Source organism: the organism of the source record quoted next, unplaced genomic scaffold (assembly GCF_019419815.1).
Source record: "Pyrus x bretschneideri cultivar Hongxiangsu unplaced genomic scaffold, Pyrus_bretschneideri_v1 Contig51, whole genome shotgun sequence".
Classification (NCBI taxonomy): Eukaryota; Viridiplantae; Streptophyta; class Magnoliopsida; order Rosales; family Rosaceae; genus Pyrus; species Pyrus x bretschneideri.
In genome coordinates, this window is record NW_025999789.1 from 2532719 (window position 1) to 2549472 (window position 16754).

At 37.9% G+C, this 16754-nt stretch overlaps 2 protein-coding genes across 8 annotated transcripts; both read right to left on the reverse strand.

Moving 5' to 3' along the window:
- Positions 1–2682: 2682 nt before the first annotated feature.
- LOC125470681 (endoribonuclease Dicer homolog 3a-like) lies at positions 2683–13009 on the reverse strand. 7 transcript variants are annotated; one of them, XR_007252988.1, is made up of 9 exons: positions 12399–13009; positions 5678–6280; positions 5285–5556; positions 5061–5192; positions 4821–4962; positions 4576–4707; positions 4388–4489; positions 3008–4312; positions 2683–2892 (listed from the first exon to the last, which is right to left on the reverse strand). XR_007252988.1 is itself a non-coding variant. In XM_048570022.1 (7 exons), the coding sequence occupies exons 3-6, from the start codon at positions 5172–5174 to the stop codon at positions 4413–4415; spliced, it is 450 nt and encodes a 149-aa protein (XP_048425979.1). In that variant the 5' UTR covers positions 5175–5192; positions 5285–5556; positions 12399–12997; the 3' UTR covers positions 3667–4312; positions 4388–4412. The 7 variants fall into 7 exon arrangements, 1 of the variants encoding a protein (XP_048425979.1); XR_007252987.1 differs by lacking the exon at positions 2683–2892 and having other exon boundaries at positions 2901–3217; positions 3319–4312; positions 12399–13007; XR_007252989.1 differs by lacking the exon at positions 2683–2892 and having other exon boundaries at positions 2901–3613; positions 3790–4312; positions 12399–13003.
- A 1793-nt stretch (positions 13010–14802) lies between these two features.
- Positions 14803–16754, reverse strand: LOC103931493 (RNA-binding protein pno1). The gene is made up of 2 exons (XM_048570021.1): positions 16605–16754; positions 14803–15655 (listed from the first exon to the last, which is right to left on the reverse strand). Exon 2 carries the CDS (start codon positions 15630–15632, stop codon positions 14958–14960), a length of 675 nt encoding a protein of 224 aa, XP_048425978.1. The 5' UTR covers positions 15633–15655; positions 16605–16754; the 3' UTR covers positions 14803–14957.

The following is a 16754-nucleotide window of genomic DNA, read 5'->3' on the forward strand; positions in this document are numbered from 1 at the left end:
GGTTTTATACCTACCTAGTGGTCCTTTCCGCTACGGGACGTAGGGATAGATCCGGTCCGTCCCGGGCGACGGTTTGGTGTTGGCATAGGGCCTGGAGTGTGTTTTCCTCTGACTGTCTGCTCAGAGACGGGGAGCCGGCAAGGGGCCTGAAGTGTATTTTCCTCTGACTGTGTGCTCAGAGACGGGGAGCCGGCATGGGGCCTGAAGTGTTATATCGGACATTCACTAGTGTTTATTATTTATGCGATTTATGATTTGAGATATTGCACGACATGCTAGGTTTCGGAAAACCTATGTTTATCATTATATATTTGTGTTTTCATAAAACCTGGGGGTTAGTATGTTGATAACTGTTTTATTATATATATATATATATATATCAACTTGGTCCACTCATGTTTGTTTTGCGCCCCCTTCAGGACTTAGAATCGAGGCATACAATCCCGACGTCCAGGCACTTCAGCATCGGCATCTTCGAGTCCTCTCGGTGTAGGACCCACTCCTTCGTTTCATTCAATTTTATATTATTTTCTTTTAGTGTTCTAGATTAGTGGTGTGCTCTGAACACGGTCCTTATTTGCATATTCATTATTCTTTTATATTTATAAACCTTATTTATCCTTTATTTTCAACATTTGCACTTAATAAATGGCTTTCGTCACCCTCGGGTGTCGGCCAGCACGTGCCTATCCTGGTATTCGAGGAATATCGGGGTCGGGGCGTGTCAGCCTTGCCATGCACTTGGACAGTTTTTCCACGTCCAGTGCATACAATCAATGCTTCCAATCATCCCAGGAAAGCCACGCATCTCCGCCTTCTTCAACAGCCGCTCCAAGTCCATGTGTGTGGGTTTGCAGAGGTACTCAGCGGTGTAGATAGATTCGATTGCTCCGCAAAACCTCATCAGGGACTCAAGAATGGTTGATTGCCCCATCCTCGTTATCTCATCCACTTGGTCTGCAGATGCTCCATATGCAAGCATCCGCAAGGCAGCAGTAATTTTTTGCTCCGGCAGTAGACCCATAGCACCAAAAGCATCTTTTTTTTGCACAAAATAAGAATCATGGTTGCAAATAGCAATCATGATTTTGTTGAACAAATGTCGTTCCATTCTAAAACGACGTCTAAAGTACGAATCAGGGAATGCACTATTAGGAACAAAATAATCATCCAAGAGTTCCATACCTCGTCGTTGCCTGCTTCTATCAAGGTTTCCGGAACGGCTGGGCCTGCAGATCTGAGCCGCAGCTTGGATGACTCGACGGGAATGAATGGCTCTGCCCCTTCTTACTTCGTCATCTCTCATTTGACGCTCCTCATCTTCTTCCCTCTCATTTCTTACCCCCTGGTGATTGAACATTGATTCTGATTGGTTAAACAAGTCTTCCTCTTCCTGATTCAATTCCCACATCATCCTTGAGGAAGAAGAAGAAGACATTGAAAGAAAGAAACAGAAACTATGAATATTGATACTGATTTTTGTGAATAAGGAAGTAGAAAGTATGAATAATGATAGAGATCTTGAGAATTTTGGTGTGAGATTTGTGAAGATGGATGGTGGATTATATAGAAGATTCAGAAAGGATTAGGTTCTGCATAATGCCACGTGGCATGCCATCATTCGTTAAAAATCTGATGCAAATCTATCATCAAAGATTGTTAACAGATTATGACACGTGGCATGCCGTCATTCGTTTAAAATCTGATGGAAATCTATCCTCAAAGATTGTGAACCGATTATGACACGTGACGCGACGTGATTGGTTAATAATCTTATCAGAAATCCATCACCAATAATTGTATTATTTTGTATTATTTAATAATACTTAGGATAATGACACGTGGCGTAACGAGAACGATTAAAAATCTTATCCGATATTACATTTAAAATTATTTTGTATTAATTTTATAAATAACAAAAATACTAATATTTTATTGCCTATTGCCAGGGCTATAGAAGTGTAACGGTGGAGATGCAAAATCTATTGCCAGGGCTACTTACTGTTCATTAAGGGCAATTACTGTTCATTAGGTGGATTGAATAGTGTATTGCCAGGGGGAAGGGTTCCAACGCTAGAGTTGCTCTAAGGGTATGCGTAAATACACCTAAATAAAAGAGTTTGCCAACTCACCACTTAGTCTCGAATTTTAGTGTGAATGTTCCGCTTCTGTCAATCTTTGTTAGAATATCAAAATCATCATTTGCTGGCACGTGATAATTTTCTTCATGCGTATTGTCACCACTCCAAGAGCCCTAGACAACTTACGACTTGGGGTAAGAATTTCGTTAACTGTGTACAACTTGTTTTAGAGGAAGAAAAGCATACGTTCACGGTATTAGTCAACTGAGTTCTTTCCCGGCCCTAAGTCATTTAGCGGTCTTTAAGTGGAAAATCTTTGAAAAATGACTCACATCTGTTGTTGCGAATGACACATTTTTTTACTCAAACTTTGTAACGAAAATTAACGGAAGTGGTACAATCACACTAAAACATATAAATACGAACGGTAAATGACAAGAAAATTTGGGTGGTATTTGTGTCCATCCCTAATTGTCCGTGTTTAAGCTATGCATTTGACATGTCCTTGATGATGAAGGTTAGTATAAACCTAGGAGGTCAAAATTAAGACTAGGAAAACGGATAGCCAAGTATGTCTCAAAAGAATAAGCAGCAGCAAGAGATGCTGACCAAATTACGAAATAGCTCAGGCAATTGCCCAACTGTCAATGAATTAAACTTGTTCTTAACTACAATCTGTTAGAAAATTATTTGAGAAAAATGTTACAAGACGATCCTATACACAAATAATTCTGTATTTTCCGGCTACATTCAGCCCGAAAGAGGGTCACTTCCTCAAGAAACTGTTCACAAATAGACTTTGGAAAATCTGCTGCAAAAAAAAAAAAATACCAATTACTGCGAGTATTTTGGCTTCGGAGGACAGTAAATTATCCACTTTTTCCATGAAAAAAGCCAGACTGAAGATTCGCTGCATGAAAACTCACATCAAACATCTCATCTCTCTTAACTTTTCTGTCTTCGTTGCAGGGAAGCAGACATGAAACTCTTTCACAAGCAACCACGTGATTTAATTTCCGGATTCTAAAGGACGATATGAAGCACATGAAACTCCTGCATAAGTGCAGCGTCCGTAGGCATACCCTAGCTTCTTTCACATGGTCACCATGCGAGTCTACAAAGAACTATGATTCCACCTACCAAACCAAAAAAAGGAACAAGGATACACAAATCAATTTCAGGCAATTCTGATTGACGAAACAGATACCGAAGATTATTGCGATGATAAATTACGCACCGATTGTTGTCTTTCAAATGTACACTAAACACTGTTGTGATGATTGATTCACTTGCAATTTGGATTCCTTGAGAAAATTTAAGCAGAGCAGTCCAATTAAAAAAATGCAGCACATAAGAACAAAATTTCACTTGCAAATTGCAATTTGGATTCCTTGAGAAGGCAAATTTCAATAGAAAATCGTCCATAAATGCTGCTAGTATACGAAAGAACGTCATATATCGCTCTAACAAGCCTCTAGAGACCAGTGCCATTGTCTCTAAACTTTAATCTCCAGCAGCCTCCCACACTCTTACTGCAAATGCAAGTTCACATGCCAAGTTTAATAATTAAAGGAAAGCAGAAACAGTAGGAACACAAATCGGCTTGATTCAAACAAGGTATCACTAAATCCCTATAAAACATGACAAGCAAAGAGGCAGGCACATGTTGTGAACATTTGCTCAAATATTTCGAACTGTATATGCCAACCTGTGCTGATCATTAGACATCTAGTAATATTCAATTTGTGATGCTTGTCATGTCGTGGCCAACAACGATGTTCTGGAGTGCCATGATGCAAGGGCTACCATGTCAAGATAAGTTATGACAAGCCATGCTAAGCGTGCAATATGCTTGCCATGGCATGTCATCGCATGCCCACAACGATGTTTTGGTGTGCCACGATGCAAGGGTTAGCATGTCAAGACAAGTAATGACATGCACCTTTTATTTGCAGGTGTTCTTACTGGTAAGAACATGTTCAATATATTCTTCACTGATTATGTGGTTTTCTAACACCAAAGCTTCGTATAAATAGAAATCTGTGGTGCGAAAAGGATTCCAAAGTTTCTTTTTGCAGCTTCGGTGATAGTGCATCAGCTGAACCGTTACCTCCAGTCACGTATGAAACTATCAAGTGAGATAAGTACCGAACTTTCTAACATATATTTCAATCACTTTAGCTGTAATAATTGGCTCTATGAAAATGAGGCGTTGAACTTTGCTACCGGTTCTGCAATGGCAAAGCACTCCAATAAATTAACTTTATAAGAAAATTAAGGACTTGGCCATGCGTAGTTCTACTTACCAAATGACTGGAAAATTAGTAGTTCCTATAACTTAAGAGATATGAAACCCAAATCGCACGCCTTTGTGTAGTCAAACTGAGAGTCTGCATGAAGTTCGCAGCCTGAGCAGTGTGAAGGAAGTAATATCAATTAGAAATAAGTATAAATCCAATGCACCCAATCCAAAAGTGAGAAAAAAAAAACTTACCAATTGGCATGCCAGGTTGAAGAAATCTGGCAATCATAAGCAAGACTTCTTCGAGAAAAATTTTCAACTGCGAAGAACATTCTCTATAGAATTGGCACCGTTCTTTGGCATCAGGGACATTCTACAGACAAACTTTAACAGCCTATAAAATGTGGTAACACCAAACAGATCACATTCCTCTTTTCATCTTTCTACCGCATTTTAGTTTTATTACTCTTTTGTTTTGACTTAGAGAACAAAGTTACCTCATATGCGCATACAATGCCAAGGTCATCGAGGCAGTACAAGTTGTTGTGTAACTTCTTTTGAAGCATCTTTATATTGTCCTTGATGTCTTGGTACTGACTTGGCAGTTGCTCTTGCAACTCCAACTCAGAAGCATACTGTCTATGAAATTAGTGTATTCAGAAGTACAGTAAGTAGAAGCTAAGACATAAGTTTTAACGTATTCTGTGAACGAAAGATATGATACGACGTGGGACTACCTTCGACAGCAGAGCTTCCATCTTTTCTTTCAAATCCAAATAGGCGGACCATGCTTGCTCGTAAAACCTACATTTGTGGACCGCTGAGGGAACAAATGTTTTGATTTCAGTCATGTCTTCTACAGTGTAAACCTGCATCGGGCCGTCTCAAGATATTTAGACAACAAAACTGTGACTAAGTCTAATAATAAATGGAGAATAATCATAACCAAATCTCAAAATACCTGAGCATCCAAGATGCCTTCAAGTGCAGATATTTAAGCCTCAGAATCCATGGCGGACGAGACACTAGAAATTCGAAAGGATCTCTTGAATATTTTGCATAACAGATCGTAGAATTTCACTAGCTATGAAGCACCAATATCCGACCGTTTCTAAGTTGAAGATTGCTGGTAGCGCGATGACATTCGTCAAAGATTATCAAGCTGAACATTTCTAAGTTGAAGAAAGCATTCATCATGACATCCAAGAGAACCTGTGGTGTCATGACCAGTATCTGCAGCATAAGAAGAAAATAAATCAGTGATTAGTTCTAAATCTCGGAAATAGTTTGTACAAAAAAAGCTGATTAAGCATCGAGTAATGATTACCTGAAAACCGAAGAAAATTAAACTTACATCATGTCCGGCACAATCCCATTCGTTGTTGGCCATTTAACATTTCGAGGAAGTTGGGATTATGCCTTGTATAAGGCTGCCATGGAATCTAGAAAATTCATATTATGTAATGCAAATTAAATAATTTGGAATAAGCCAGAAGTGATACAGAAAAGCCAGAAATTATATAAACTCATACAAACTTAATGATTTTGTTTGAAGGGTGACACGCCTCAACCTAGATATTCAAATGACATCTGGATGGCATGTGCTGACCAACACTCGAGAGTGACAAAAGTCATAATTATATGAATATGCAAGAACATAAGAAAACATGTGATTGAGAAGTTGCATGAAAAACAACAATCGTAAAGAATATACAAACGCTAATGAAATAGCAACGATAAAACATTAGTAATAATATAAGGATAATATCCAACTGTTAACAATCTGAAAGAAAGGATGCACGAATATGTTGAGAGCATACAACTAAACAAGAGTGTTAGTGAAATGAAAGACATTAAGTTACAATTATACATAAAAATGTCATATGTTGAGAGGAGAACACAAGATCACTAGAAAGGAAATGCCTCGATGCTTGGGTCGTATGCCTCGTCACTAGGACTTGAAGGGAGCACAAAAACAAAAGGTGAGTCGATTAGAGTTTATAATAATAGTAATAATAAGAAAACCATTATATATCTGAACATACTAACCCCACCATTTTGAAAACAATATAATACTACATAATAGGTTTTTCCGAAACTGTGACATTCCTTGCAGCACAATTTCCTTGTTAATTGTGAAATATTTCATCCTTCTAAGCTTTGTTTTTGGTTTTTTCTCAGAATCATGAATACTCGTGGTGGGAATGTGCCTCGTGGTGGTAATGTACCTTGTCATCCTCGTACTGGTGTTTTGAGTGGAATTCATCAATTGGTTGCCCCTCTACAACATGCATTCCCTAGGAATAGCAGGCAAAACCACACTTATGTGGAAATTGCCCAAAGTCATGGTGTTACTAATTTAAATGTTGTGGGCGCATGTGAGGAGGCCAAGGAATGGCTTGAAAATGTTGAAGATATTTTTGAAAGTGTGGATTGCCCTGCAGAGAAACGGGCGAAGACCGCAGGGTATTTTCTTATGGGTGGTGCAAAAATTTGGTGGGAGTCTACGAAACGATCTCAACCACCTAATCGACCAATGACATGGAGTACTTTTCGGAGACTCTTTTCATATTATTTTATGAGTCCTCAGTATAAAGCAAGTAAGAGACAAGAATTCTATGCGCATTGCCAGGGCAACATGTCGGTGACAGAACTTGATTGTACTTCTAGAGGATTGGCGAGACCCGTTCCCTCTGCTTATGAGCACCCGCAAGAGATGATGAACCAACTTGATATTGCCCTGGATGATGATATCCGCAACTTTATGTCAGTACATGAGTATAATTCCTATGAGAGTATGATCAGAGCAGCTTTGAGAGTGGAACGGTCACTTTTGTATTGCAGCAATCATAATTTGCCTCGAAATCAGTTTACTCGGGGTCAAGGTTTTTTATCTCGGAGCACCAAAGAGCATTCATGTTCTTCTACTATCGGCCCTAGACACTCACTATCATTCAAACGTCACGGTCAGGGTTCGCGGATCTTCTAGTGAAGGATCGAGTAATGAGGCATCGAGATAGTTTTTTAGTCATTTCACACCAGCCGCTCCGATTTGTATGCGTTATGGTAGACGTCATCGAGGAAATTATGCTGCATGGAGTGACTAGTATTTTAGGTGTGGAGGCGCTGGATGTTAGGAATATAATAGAACCTATATGTAATTAAAGGTTTTACTTTACTTAGCTGTTAAGCTAATTGTATCTATTTATATGATACTGTATTCTTTCAGACAGTAAGATGAATTCATTCAATCAATACACTTCTCTTTCTAGAATCCTCTCTCTCTCTACCTTTATCTTTTCTCTCACAGAATCATAAGTTTCTACATGGTATCTTCGCCGATGTCTAACGACCTAGATCCACCGCTTCCGTCTTCTTGAATTTTCTCACCCTTTCTCTTCTCCCAAACAGATCTTATCTACCTGACCTTCTTCAATTTCTTAAAATTTCTTCTCCAATCTTGCTTCTCTGATGGCGACTGGTGTAAATTCTACGGATCTTTCTTCTCCGGCTGGTTCTTCTGGTTCTAATGTCGCGCCCAATGCGTCCAATCCGTCTCTTTCTTCGATCACTGTTCAGAATATCACTGGCATGGTTGCAACGAAACTCACTCGCCACAACTACATAACTTGGCGTAGTCTCTTTCTTCCTGTTCTGAAATGATTCAAGCTTTTAGGGCTTGTCAATGGAACTGATGTGTGTCCTCCTCCATTTGTGACTGATTCGTCTGGATCTCAAGTTTCTAATCCCGCATTTGAGACTTGGTGCGATCGTGATCAAATCCTGATGATTTGGATTAATTCAACATTATATGAAGATCTCCTTCCATTGACAGTTGGCATGGACGATTCTAGATCTCTCTGGCAATCTCTCGAACGGCGGTTTTCTGGTGCATCTCGTACTCACATTCACAGCCTTCGTTCGAAGATTCAGACTATCCAAAAAGGAGATTCTTCAATGACTGATTACCTCAACTCTCTTAAGGAAATCTCTGATAAACTTGCCGCGGCTGGCGAACTGATTTCCGACTCAGATCTTGTGGCCTACATTCTTTCTGGTCTCTCCACTGAGTATGAATCATTTATTGATTCTATTGAAACACGATCTGACTTTGTCAATCCTGATGAGTTGCATGGATTACTCCTGAGTAAAGAGATTTCTCTTCTGAAATGCAAAACCAGAGAACCGTCTTCTTCTTCAGCACCGTTTCATGCTTATACGGCTCAACCTGGTGTTTCTGGTTCCAACAATTTCAGTGTGCCCGTGATTGTTCTACTGGTCAACCAACCGAGGGAATTGCATCTAGTTCAGTTTATGGAGGAGGTGGTAGCTCGGGTACTCAAAATCAAAGTCAAGGACAGCATCAAAATTCGGAAAATGCGTTGGCACAAAATTTAATTAATTCGTATTAAAATATTATTAATTATTTAATAAAATTAAAAAAAATAGTTTTAATTTCGGATAGGATTTTTAATCAATATTGTGACGCCATGTGTTATTATCCAAAAGTACTATTTTGTAGATAGATTTCCGATAAGATTTTTAACTAACCCAACGCGCCACATGTCACTATCTGTTTACAATAATTTGGCCAAGATTTCGATAAGATTTTCAATCAATCTTGTCACACCACGTGTCATTATTCAAAAGTACTATTTTGTGGATAGATTTCCGATAAGATTTTTAACCAATCCTGACGTGCCATCTGTTTATAATAATTTTGCCAAGATTTCGATAAGATTTTCAACCAATGCCACGTGACATTATCCAGAACCTCATCCTTTCTTTTTTTGTCTATATAAATCCTACATCCATCCTAATTCATACACCAATCTCAAACTAGCTCAGAATCCTTCTTCATCGTTTTTAAATCTTGAGTTCTTACAATGTCTTCCTCAAGAAGATTGTATGAAATCGATGAGCAACAAAAAAAATTATTTGCAGGACAGGAATAATTGTTCAATCTCGAGGAAGGTGGAGATGAAGCTTTCGCAATGGAAGAGGATGAGGATGATGAACATAGAAGGCAAAGAGCCTCACATTTTCGTCGTATCATGAAAGTTGTGGATCAGATATCCAAACCTAGACGTGCCGCAATCTTGGATAGAAAGATGGAAAACCGAGGTAAAGATCTATTGGAAGATTATTTTATCCTCAACAGTTTATTCCCTGATCATATTTTTAGATGTCGTTTTAGAATGCAACGAAGTTTGTTCGAAAAAATCATGATTGTTATTTGCAACCATGATCCATACTTTGTGCAAAAAAATGAGGCTTATCATGTTCTAGGTCTTCTTCCTGAACAAAAAATTAATGTTGCCATGCGAATGCTTGCATATGAAGCATCTGCAAGCCAAGTGGATGAGATAGCGATGATGGGAAAATCAACTGTTATGGAGTCCCTGATAAGGTTTTGCTCTGCAATCGAAGCCCTCTACATCAATGAGTACATCCGGAAACCCACAACAATGGACCTGCGAAGGTTTTTGAAGAAGGGTGAGATGCAAGGTTTTCCTGGCATGATTGGAATCATCGATTGTATGCACTAGACCTGGAAAAATTGTCCAAGTGCATGGGTAGGAGCTTATGGCGACAGAAAAGGAGCCAAAAGTATCATTTTGGAAGCGGTGGCTTATTTGATACATGAATTCGGCATACTTTTTTGGTGTTTTAGGAGCTCAAAATGACCTCAATGTCCTTGCTTAATCTCTAGCGTTCGACGAGGTGTTACAAGGAAAAGCACCAAGAGTCACATATTGGGTCAATGACTATAAATATGAAAGAGCATACTACCTAGCATACGACATTTACCCAAGGTGGACAATGTTTGTCAAAACAGTGCCACATCCACAAAGTGAAAAAGAAAAATATTTCACAAAATGTCAAGAGGGGTGTAGGAATAAGCTTGCAGGATATCAAAACAACGCTCTAACGAACTTGCAGGATACCAAAACATTCTAGCCACAGCCCTGACAATCGCCCAACGAGATTGCAGGACACCAAAACAACGCTTCACATCCTTCCTACACCCCTCTTAACATTTTGCTAAATGGTTTTCTTTTTCACTTTGTAGATGTGGCACTGTTTTGACAAACATTGTCAATCTTGGGTAAATGTCGTCTGCTAGGTAATATGTTCCTTCGTATTTATGGTCATTGACCCAATATGTGACTCTCAGTGCTTTTTCTTACAGCATCTCGTTGAACACTAGAGATTGGGCAAGAACATTGAGGCCATTTTGAGTTCCCGGCACACCCAAAAAAGCATGCCAAATTCATGTATCAAATGAAGCCACCGCTTCCAAAATGATACTTTTGGCTCATTTTTCTATCGCCATAAGCTCATTGCCACACACTTGGACAGTTTTTTCAAGTTCAGTGCATACAGTCGATACTTCCAATCATGCTAAAAAAGTCTCGCATCTCATCCTTCTTCAAAAACCTTCGCAGGTCTATGGTCGTGGGTTTCCGTAGGTACTCATTGTTGTATATGGCTTTGATTGCGAAGCAAAACCTTATAAGGGACTCTAGAACAATTGATTTTCCCATCCTCGCTATCACATCCACTTGATCTGCAGATGCTCCATATGCAAGCATTCGCAAGGTAGCAGTAATTTTTTGCTCAGGAAGAAGACCTAGAACATGAAAAACCTCTTTTTTTTGCACAAAGTATGGATCATGATTGCAATTAGCAATCATGATTTTGTCGAACAAATTTCGTTGCATTCTAAAATGACGTCTAAAAATATGATCAAGGAATAAATTGTTGGGGATAAAATTATCTTCTAAGAGATATTTATCTCGTCTTTCCCTATTTCTATCCAAGTTTGCAGCGCATCTGGATTTAGATATCTAACCCACAACTTCCATGACACGACGAGAATGTGAGGCTCTTTGCCTTCTATGTTCATCATCCTCATCCTCTTACATTGCGAAAGCCTCATCTCCACCTTCCTCGAGATTGAACAATTCTTTCTATTCTGCCAACAAGTTTTTTATTGCTCATCGATTTCATACAATCTCCTTAAATAAGACATTGTAAAAACTCAAAATTTAAAAACGATTAAGAATGATTCTGAGCAAGTTTGAGTTTGATGTATAAATTAGGATGGATGTAAGGTTTATATGGACACAAAAAAAAAAAAAAAAAAATGATGAGATTCTGGATAATGTCACGAGGCATTATGTGATCGGTAGAAAATCTTATCGAAATCTTGATTAAATTATTGTAAACAGATAGTGACACGTGACGCGTTGGGATTGGTTGAAAATCTTATTAGAAATTTATCCACAAAATAATACCTTGGGATAATGACACGTAGCGTGACAATATTGATTAAAAATTATATCCGAAATTAAAACTAATTTTTTTATTTATCATTTTATTAAAAATAAAATTAATAATATTTTAATACGAATTAACTAGATTTTGTACCAGCACATTTTTTAGGAATGGAGATACATTTAGTCAATTACTGTTCATTGGAGTCAATCAACATTCATTTAAGTGGATTAAATGGACTAGACGCAGCGCATTTTTAGGGATGTACTTACTCTAAGGAGAACGAGCAGTGGACTGGACAACTCCTGCCGTAACCGTCCAAATAGGAAGGAAGGGCCTTGTAAAGGAACTAGAATTTTCTCCCCATTTTTTTTTCATCCCCTTCCCTCGTCTCCTCTCACATTATCTATTTTATCTTTCTCTTTCAATATAAAATTAATATAAGATGTTGACGTGATTTAACCGTAACCGTCCAAATAGGAAGGAAGAGAAGAATAGTAGGAAAAAAAAAAAAAAAAAAAAAAGAAGGGGGAGTAAAGAGATATATGCAGACATCTTTGTCAGCACAAAATTCCAGTTGGCCTTCACTTGACAAGGCCTCCCTGTGGACCAAAAATCCTACCTTCTCGTAATTGAAATCTCACTCCACTCCTCTATACAAACAAACCCGCTATTGATTTCTCAGAAAAATATAACAAAAATTGCTGAGTGAAAAAATGCTTCCAGGAAAATCAAAAATTTGGACAGATCAAATAAATAAAAAAAATATAATATAATAAAAACATGATACTTACTTGGGGAAGACGACGTTAGTTTGGAATCGCGTTGCTCTCTCAGGAACATACACATGATAATATGGCAGAAGGACAATGTGGCAGTGTACTAGGAACTGATGATCAGTAGTCTCATCTGTTATTATTCCTTCCCGGACTTCTGTTAATCCATTACACACAACATTGGGGAAGATCACATACTTCATGATAATGTAAGGATTTGGATTTTCAATTGCATCAATGATAGGAAGTTTAAGCGAGAGAGATGAAGAAACAAAGAGCGAGAGAGGGTAAGCCGAAGAAGAATATAGAGGGCTTTGCTTGGGGTGCCCATCTGAAGATGGAAAGCCCAAGTGTTCACGAAAGTCACAGTGCTCTAAATTTCTGCTGTTTGGATTTTCTCCTTCTTGTGTACAAAGCTCTACGAAAGCATGGTTAAATGACTCAAATCATTCTCCAACACAACTTACAAAATACAAATGCTCCAAGTCATTCGGCCATAGCCGTTGGATTACAAAAATCTAACCTCAACTACCCTTCAAACTTGTCCGTGGCCGTTGGATTACAAATAGCCATTGGAATCTTCAGCCTTTGTAAGCTGAGTGATGTCATTTTCTTTTTCATTCCTTTGTTTTGTTAGAGAAATTTTTTATTGTGATCGGAATAATAATGGTATACCACGTATTTTTATATAAATGATTGAAAATTTTATTTTTTAAATTATTAACATTTTAGCACATATATTTCACTATTTATATAATAGCACGTAATATACCATTCTGTATTCTGATCACATTAAAAAAATATCTCGTCTTGTTGCTGTTAGTTTCATGCATGGTGCATCAATCACTTCATCTTCATGCATGCTTTCTCCTTAAAGGACAAAGTAAATTTTTTTGGAAACTAGGACAATGTAAATTTTGGATCCACTTTTTCCATGAAAATAAAAGCAAAACCTGAAGATTCTCTGCTTGAATACTCAGTACATCACAGACATCTTTTCTCTGATTTCATGCACGATTCATCGATCACTTCATGCATGCTTTCTCTTTATTCATTTCAGGCCTTGTTTTTTCCATAGCACTGTGACTCTCGTGAAAACTCAACCAACATTCAACTCTCTTTCCAATTCCACGTCATTTAGGACTATCGTTCTGTGTTGCGGTAATCAGTTTATATATGCAATAAAATGACCACGTGGCGCAATATCTTGATAGATATGAGATTGAATTTCTATATGTGCGTTTCGGGTTCAAAATCCTTTTTTTTTCTTTTTCTTTTCAACAAAAGAAACTAATTTACATAAAATTCATCTAAATTATAGAATACTTAAGCCTTGTTGCCATAAGAAAGTAATTACTCAATCGAGCTGTAGTTACAAAAACTATTTTTACCTAATGATTCTTAATAGTTTAATTTAAAAGATACTAGGGTATAAGCACGTACTTTGCGTGTGAACAATTTCATTTTCTTTTTTGTTTTTGAGTAAGGAGTGTGATTAGTTTTTAAAATTTTTAAAAAGAGCATAAGACAATGATGATGAGATCTCTTAATAAGGGCATATTTTTTTCATTTTGTTTTTTGTTTTTTATTAAGGAGTGTGATTAGTCTTTAAAATTTTTAAAAAGAGTATGAGACAATGATGATGAGATCCTCTTAATAAGGGCATATTTTTCATAATATTACATAATTATCATTTTGCCCTCTTTATGTAAATATTGTGTATAAAAAATAAGAGTAAAATATGAAAAATAGGGATCTGATTATCATTTTGTCAAAAGGTACAAAATTACTATTTTACCTTCCTCATATCAACATTGTGTATTCAAAAGTGGGGCATCATTGAAAGAAAATAGGGTAAAAAGTTGACAAACCCTCTTCTCTTAATAATATAGATAGATTACATCACTTTTGTCGAACAGATCCATTTTTATCGACTTGGATTCCACCCATGTTACATTACCTTATAGAGAAACTTCAACTTTCCCTAATTTCCATGTTTTTTTTTTTTTTTTTTTTTGAATAAAGAGAGGTTATATTAAAACCAAGGCCGGAGCCAAAACCACAGGGAGGCCTACCAAGAGGCAACAACGAAAGGAAACAAACAGAAAGCAGAGAAGAGCCAAGGGAACAAAAGCTAAAGACGTTGCACCAAGTGCCAAGTGTCGCCCCCTTCACTACCCAAAAAATTAAGAAGGACACGGAAGGCCATCCTTATTTAGAATATGGACCCACAAAGATGGGGGATGGTTAATCCAAGTAAAACCGCACATCTCCGTGTTACTTCTCGACGCCAAACGGTGCGCCGTCATATTGGCCTAATTTCCATGTTTTTAAGTCAATTTATTTTGGTAGGAGATGCATTAACTGCATAATCAAATGGAAATAATAATAAAAAAATAAAAAAAATCAATTCATACCAACCTGTTTCCAAAAGATAAAATAAAATAAAATTCTTACGAGATGTCCGTACAATGTTACAAAACCCTCCAACAACCTTTAGCAGAGACACAGGCATCCTCAAAATACTCAAGAGTCAAAACTACAATTGGCTTAACATAACTCAAGACAAACCCGAAATCAAAACCTTTCAGCCAATCTGGCAGTAACTGCTCTTAATTTCGAATACACTTTTCCGGCAGGGGACCCTAAGATAAGGCTGCAAAGAGAATCCCTTGCAACTTTAATATTTGCAAACGAACCCAGTATGTGAATCTTGGTGTCAGCAATCACAATCCTCGTCTTTGTAGCATTCTCGATTGCAAACTTTGTTTTACCGCCCTTACCGGACAGTCTTCCTATAGCACGAGACAAGTGCTCCCCACGAAGGGTTTTAACGTCCTTGATCTCAAACGACTCTACATAGAGCTCATCCATCCGCAAAAGGGCAATGGCGTCTATAACATCAAAGCCCAGCATGAAAGCCTGAACAAAATCGGCGCACTTCTGTAGATTACTTACTTCGGGTGTGTCAGCTCTAGTCTTTAACTCAACTTTGCGACCCTTGAGATTCATACGAATGTCTATCTTCATCTGCTCATAAATTGGTGTGTATATGTCCATCCAAGCTTTCTTGAGGGGCGAATAACGATGTGGCGGAACAGAGACTTTCCGGAACTGGACTTGTCCATCTGACATCTCATGAGCCTTCAAAGGCGCAAACAATGGCTTGGGTGGTAAAGTCACAGCCGCTGAATTTGGTGCAGATGGACCTGCTTCAACTTCCATGGCTGTAAGAGCTCCGTTGGACTGCATTTTTACCTCCGCTCACTACGACCCTTCAAAGATTAATCAAACGTTGATCAAGGGATTAATATAGCAGCACAAAATCAGATATTCATACAAACCCCGCTTACAAACCAAAACAAACATCTATTACAATAAACCTCTACTCTAATAAGCTCTATATGCCACTTAGTACTACGTTCTAGTGGTTCCATGGCTGTAAGAGCTCCGTTGGACTGCATTTTTACCTCCACTCACTACGACCCTTCAAAGATTAATCAAACGTTGATCAAGGGATTAATATAGCAGCACAAAATCAGATATTCATACAAACCCCATTTACAAACCAAAACAAACATCTATTACAATAAACCTCTACTCCAATAAGCTCTATATGCCACTTCGTACTACATTCTAGTGGTATTCCTCTTCACTTGTAAATGACCTCTTCACTTGTAAATGACAGGTCTTAGGTTCGGTCATAAAGAAGCAACCCTTCCGTTGAGCCAAGGCTCACCCACAAGCTCTATAATATCAGTGAAATTATAAATATACGAGACATTCGTATAACGCAAAATAACCCTGCCTTATCTAGTGGACTACAACAGTTATTCTCACAACCACCACCATGGAACATTCCGTGGCCTAAGATGCAATCATGAACCTATGATTTCACAACTGCTTCAATTAATCCACTTCCAAATTTACATAATATATGTAAAAAAATTAAATTAAATTTCGTATCCGAAGCGATTAAATATTCCCAATTTCATCATTAGGTGCCTGAAAAATTCTTATCAAGCTCGAAATCAGAACAAGCATCCAAATTGACACAAACCCAAATACGAAAAAACAAAGCTTTCATCAAATTCATACAAAGATACAGATATAAACCGATTTTTCAACATACCCACAAGATCTTAGATTATGCATGGTCTAATTCGATTGCGATTAAGAAATGATACAGAAAAGACTGAACCTTTATAATGAAAGAGAAAGTACCTGGACCGGGATTCTTCTTCTTCTCTCTTCCTCTGCGTGTCTTCGTCGATATGAGAAAGCAGAGAGGGAGGCTCGATAGAGGAAGAGAAGGATTAACTAGGGTTTTGATTTTATATGAAGTAGGTGTTTTGGGTATGGATTGGGCCTTAT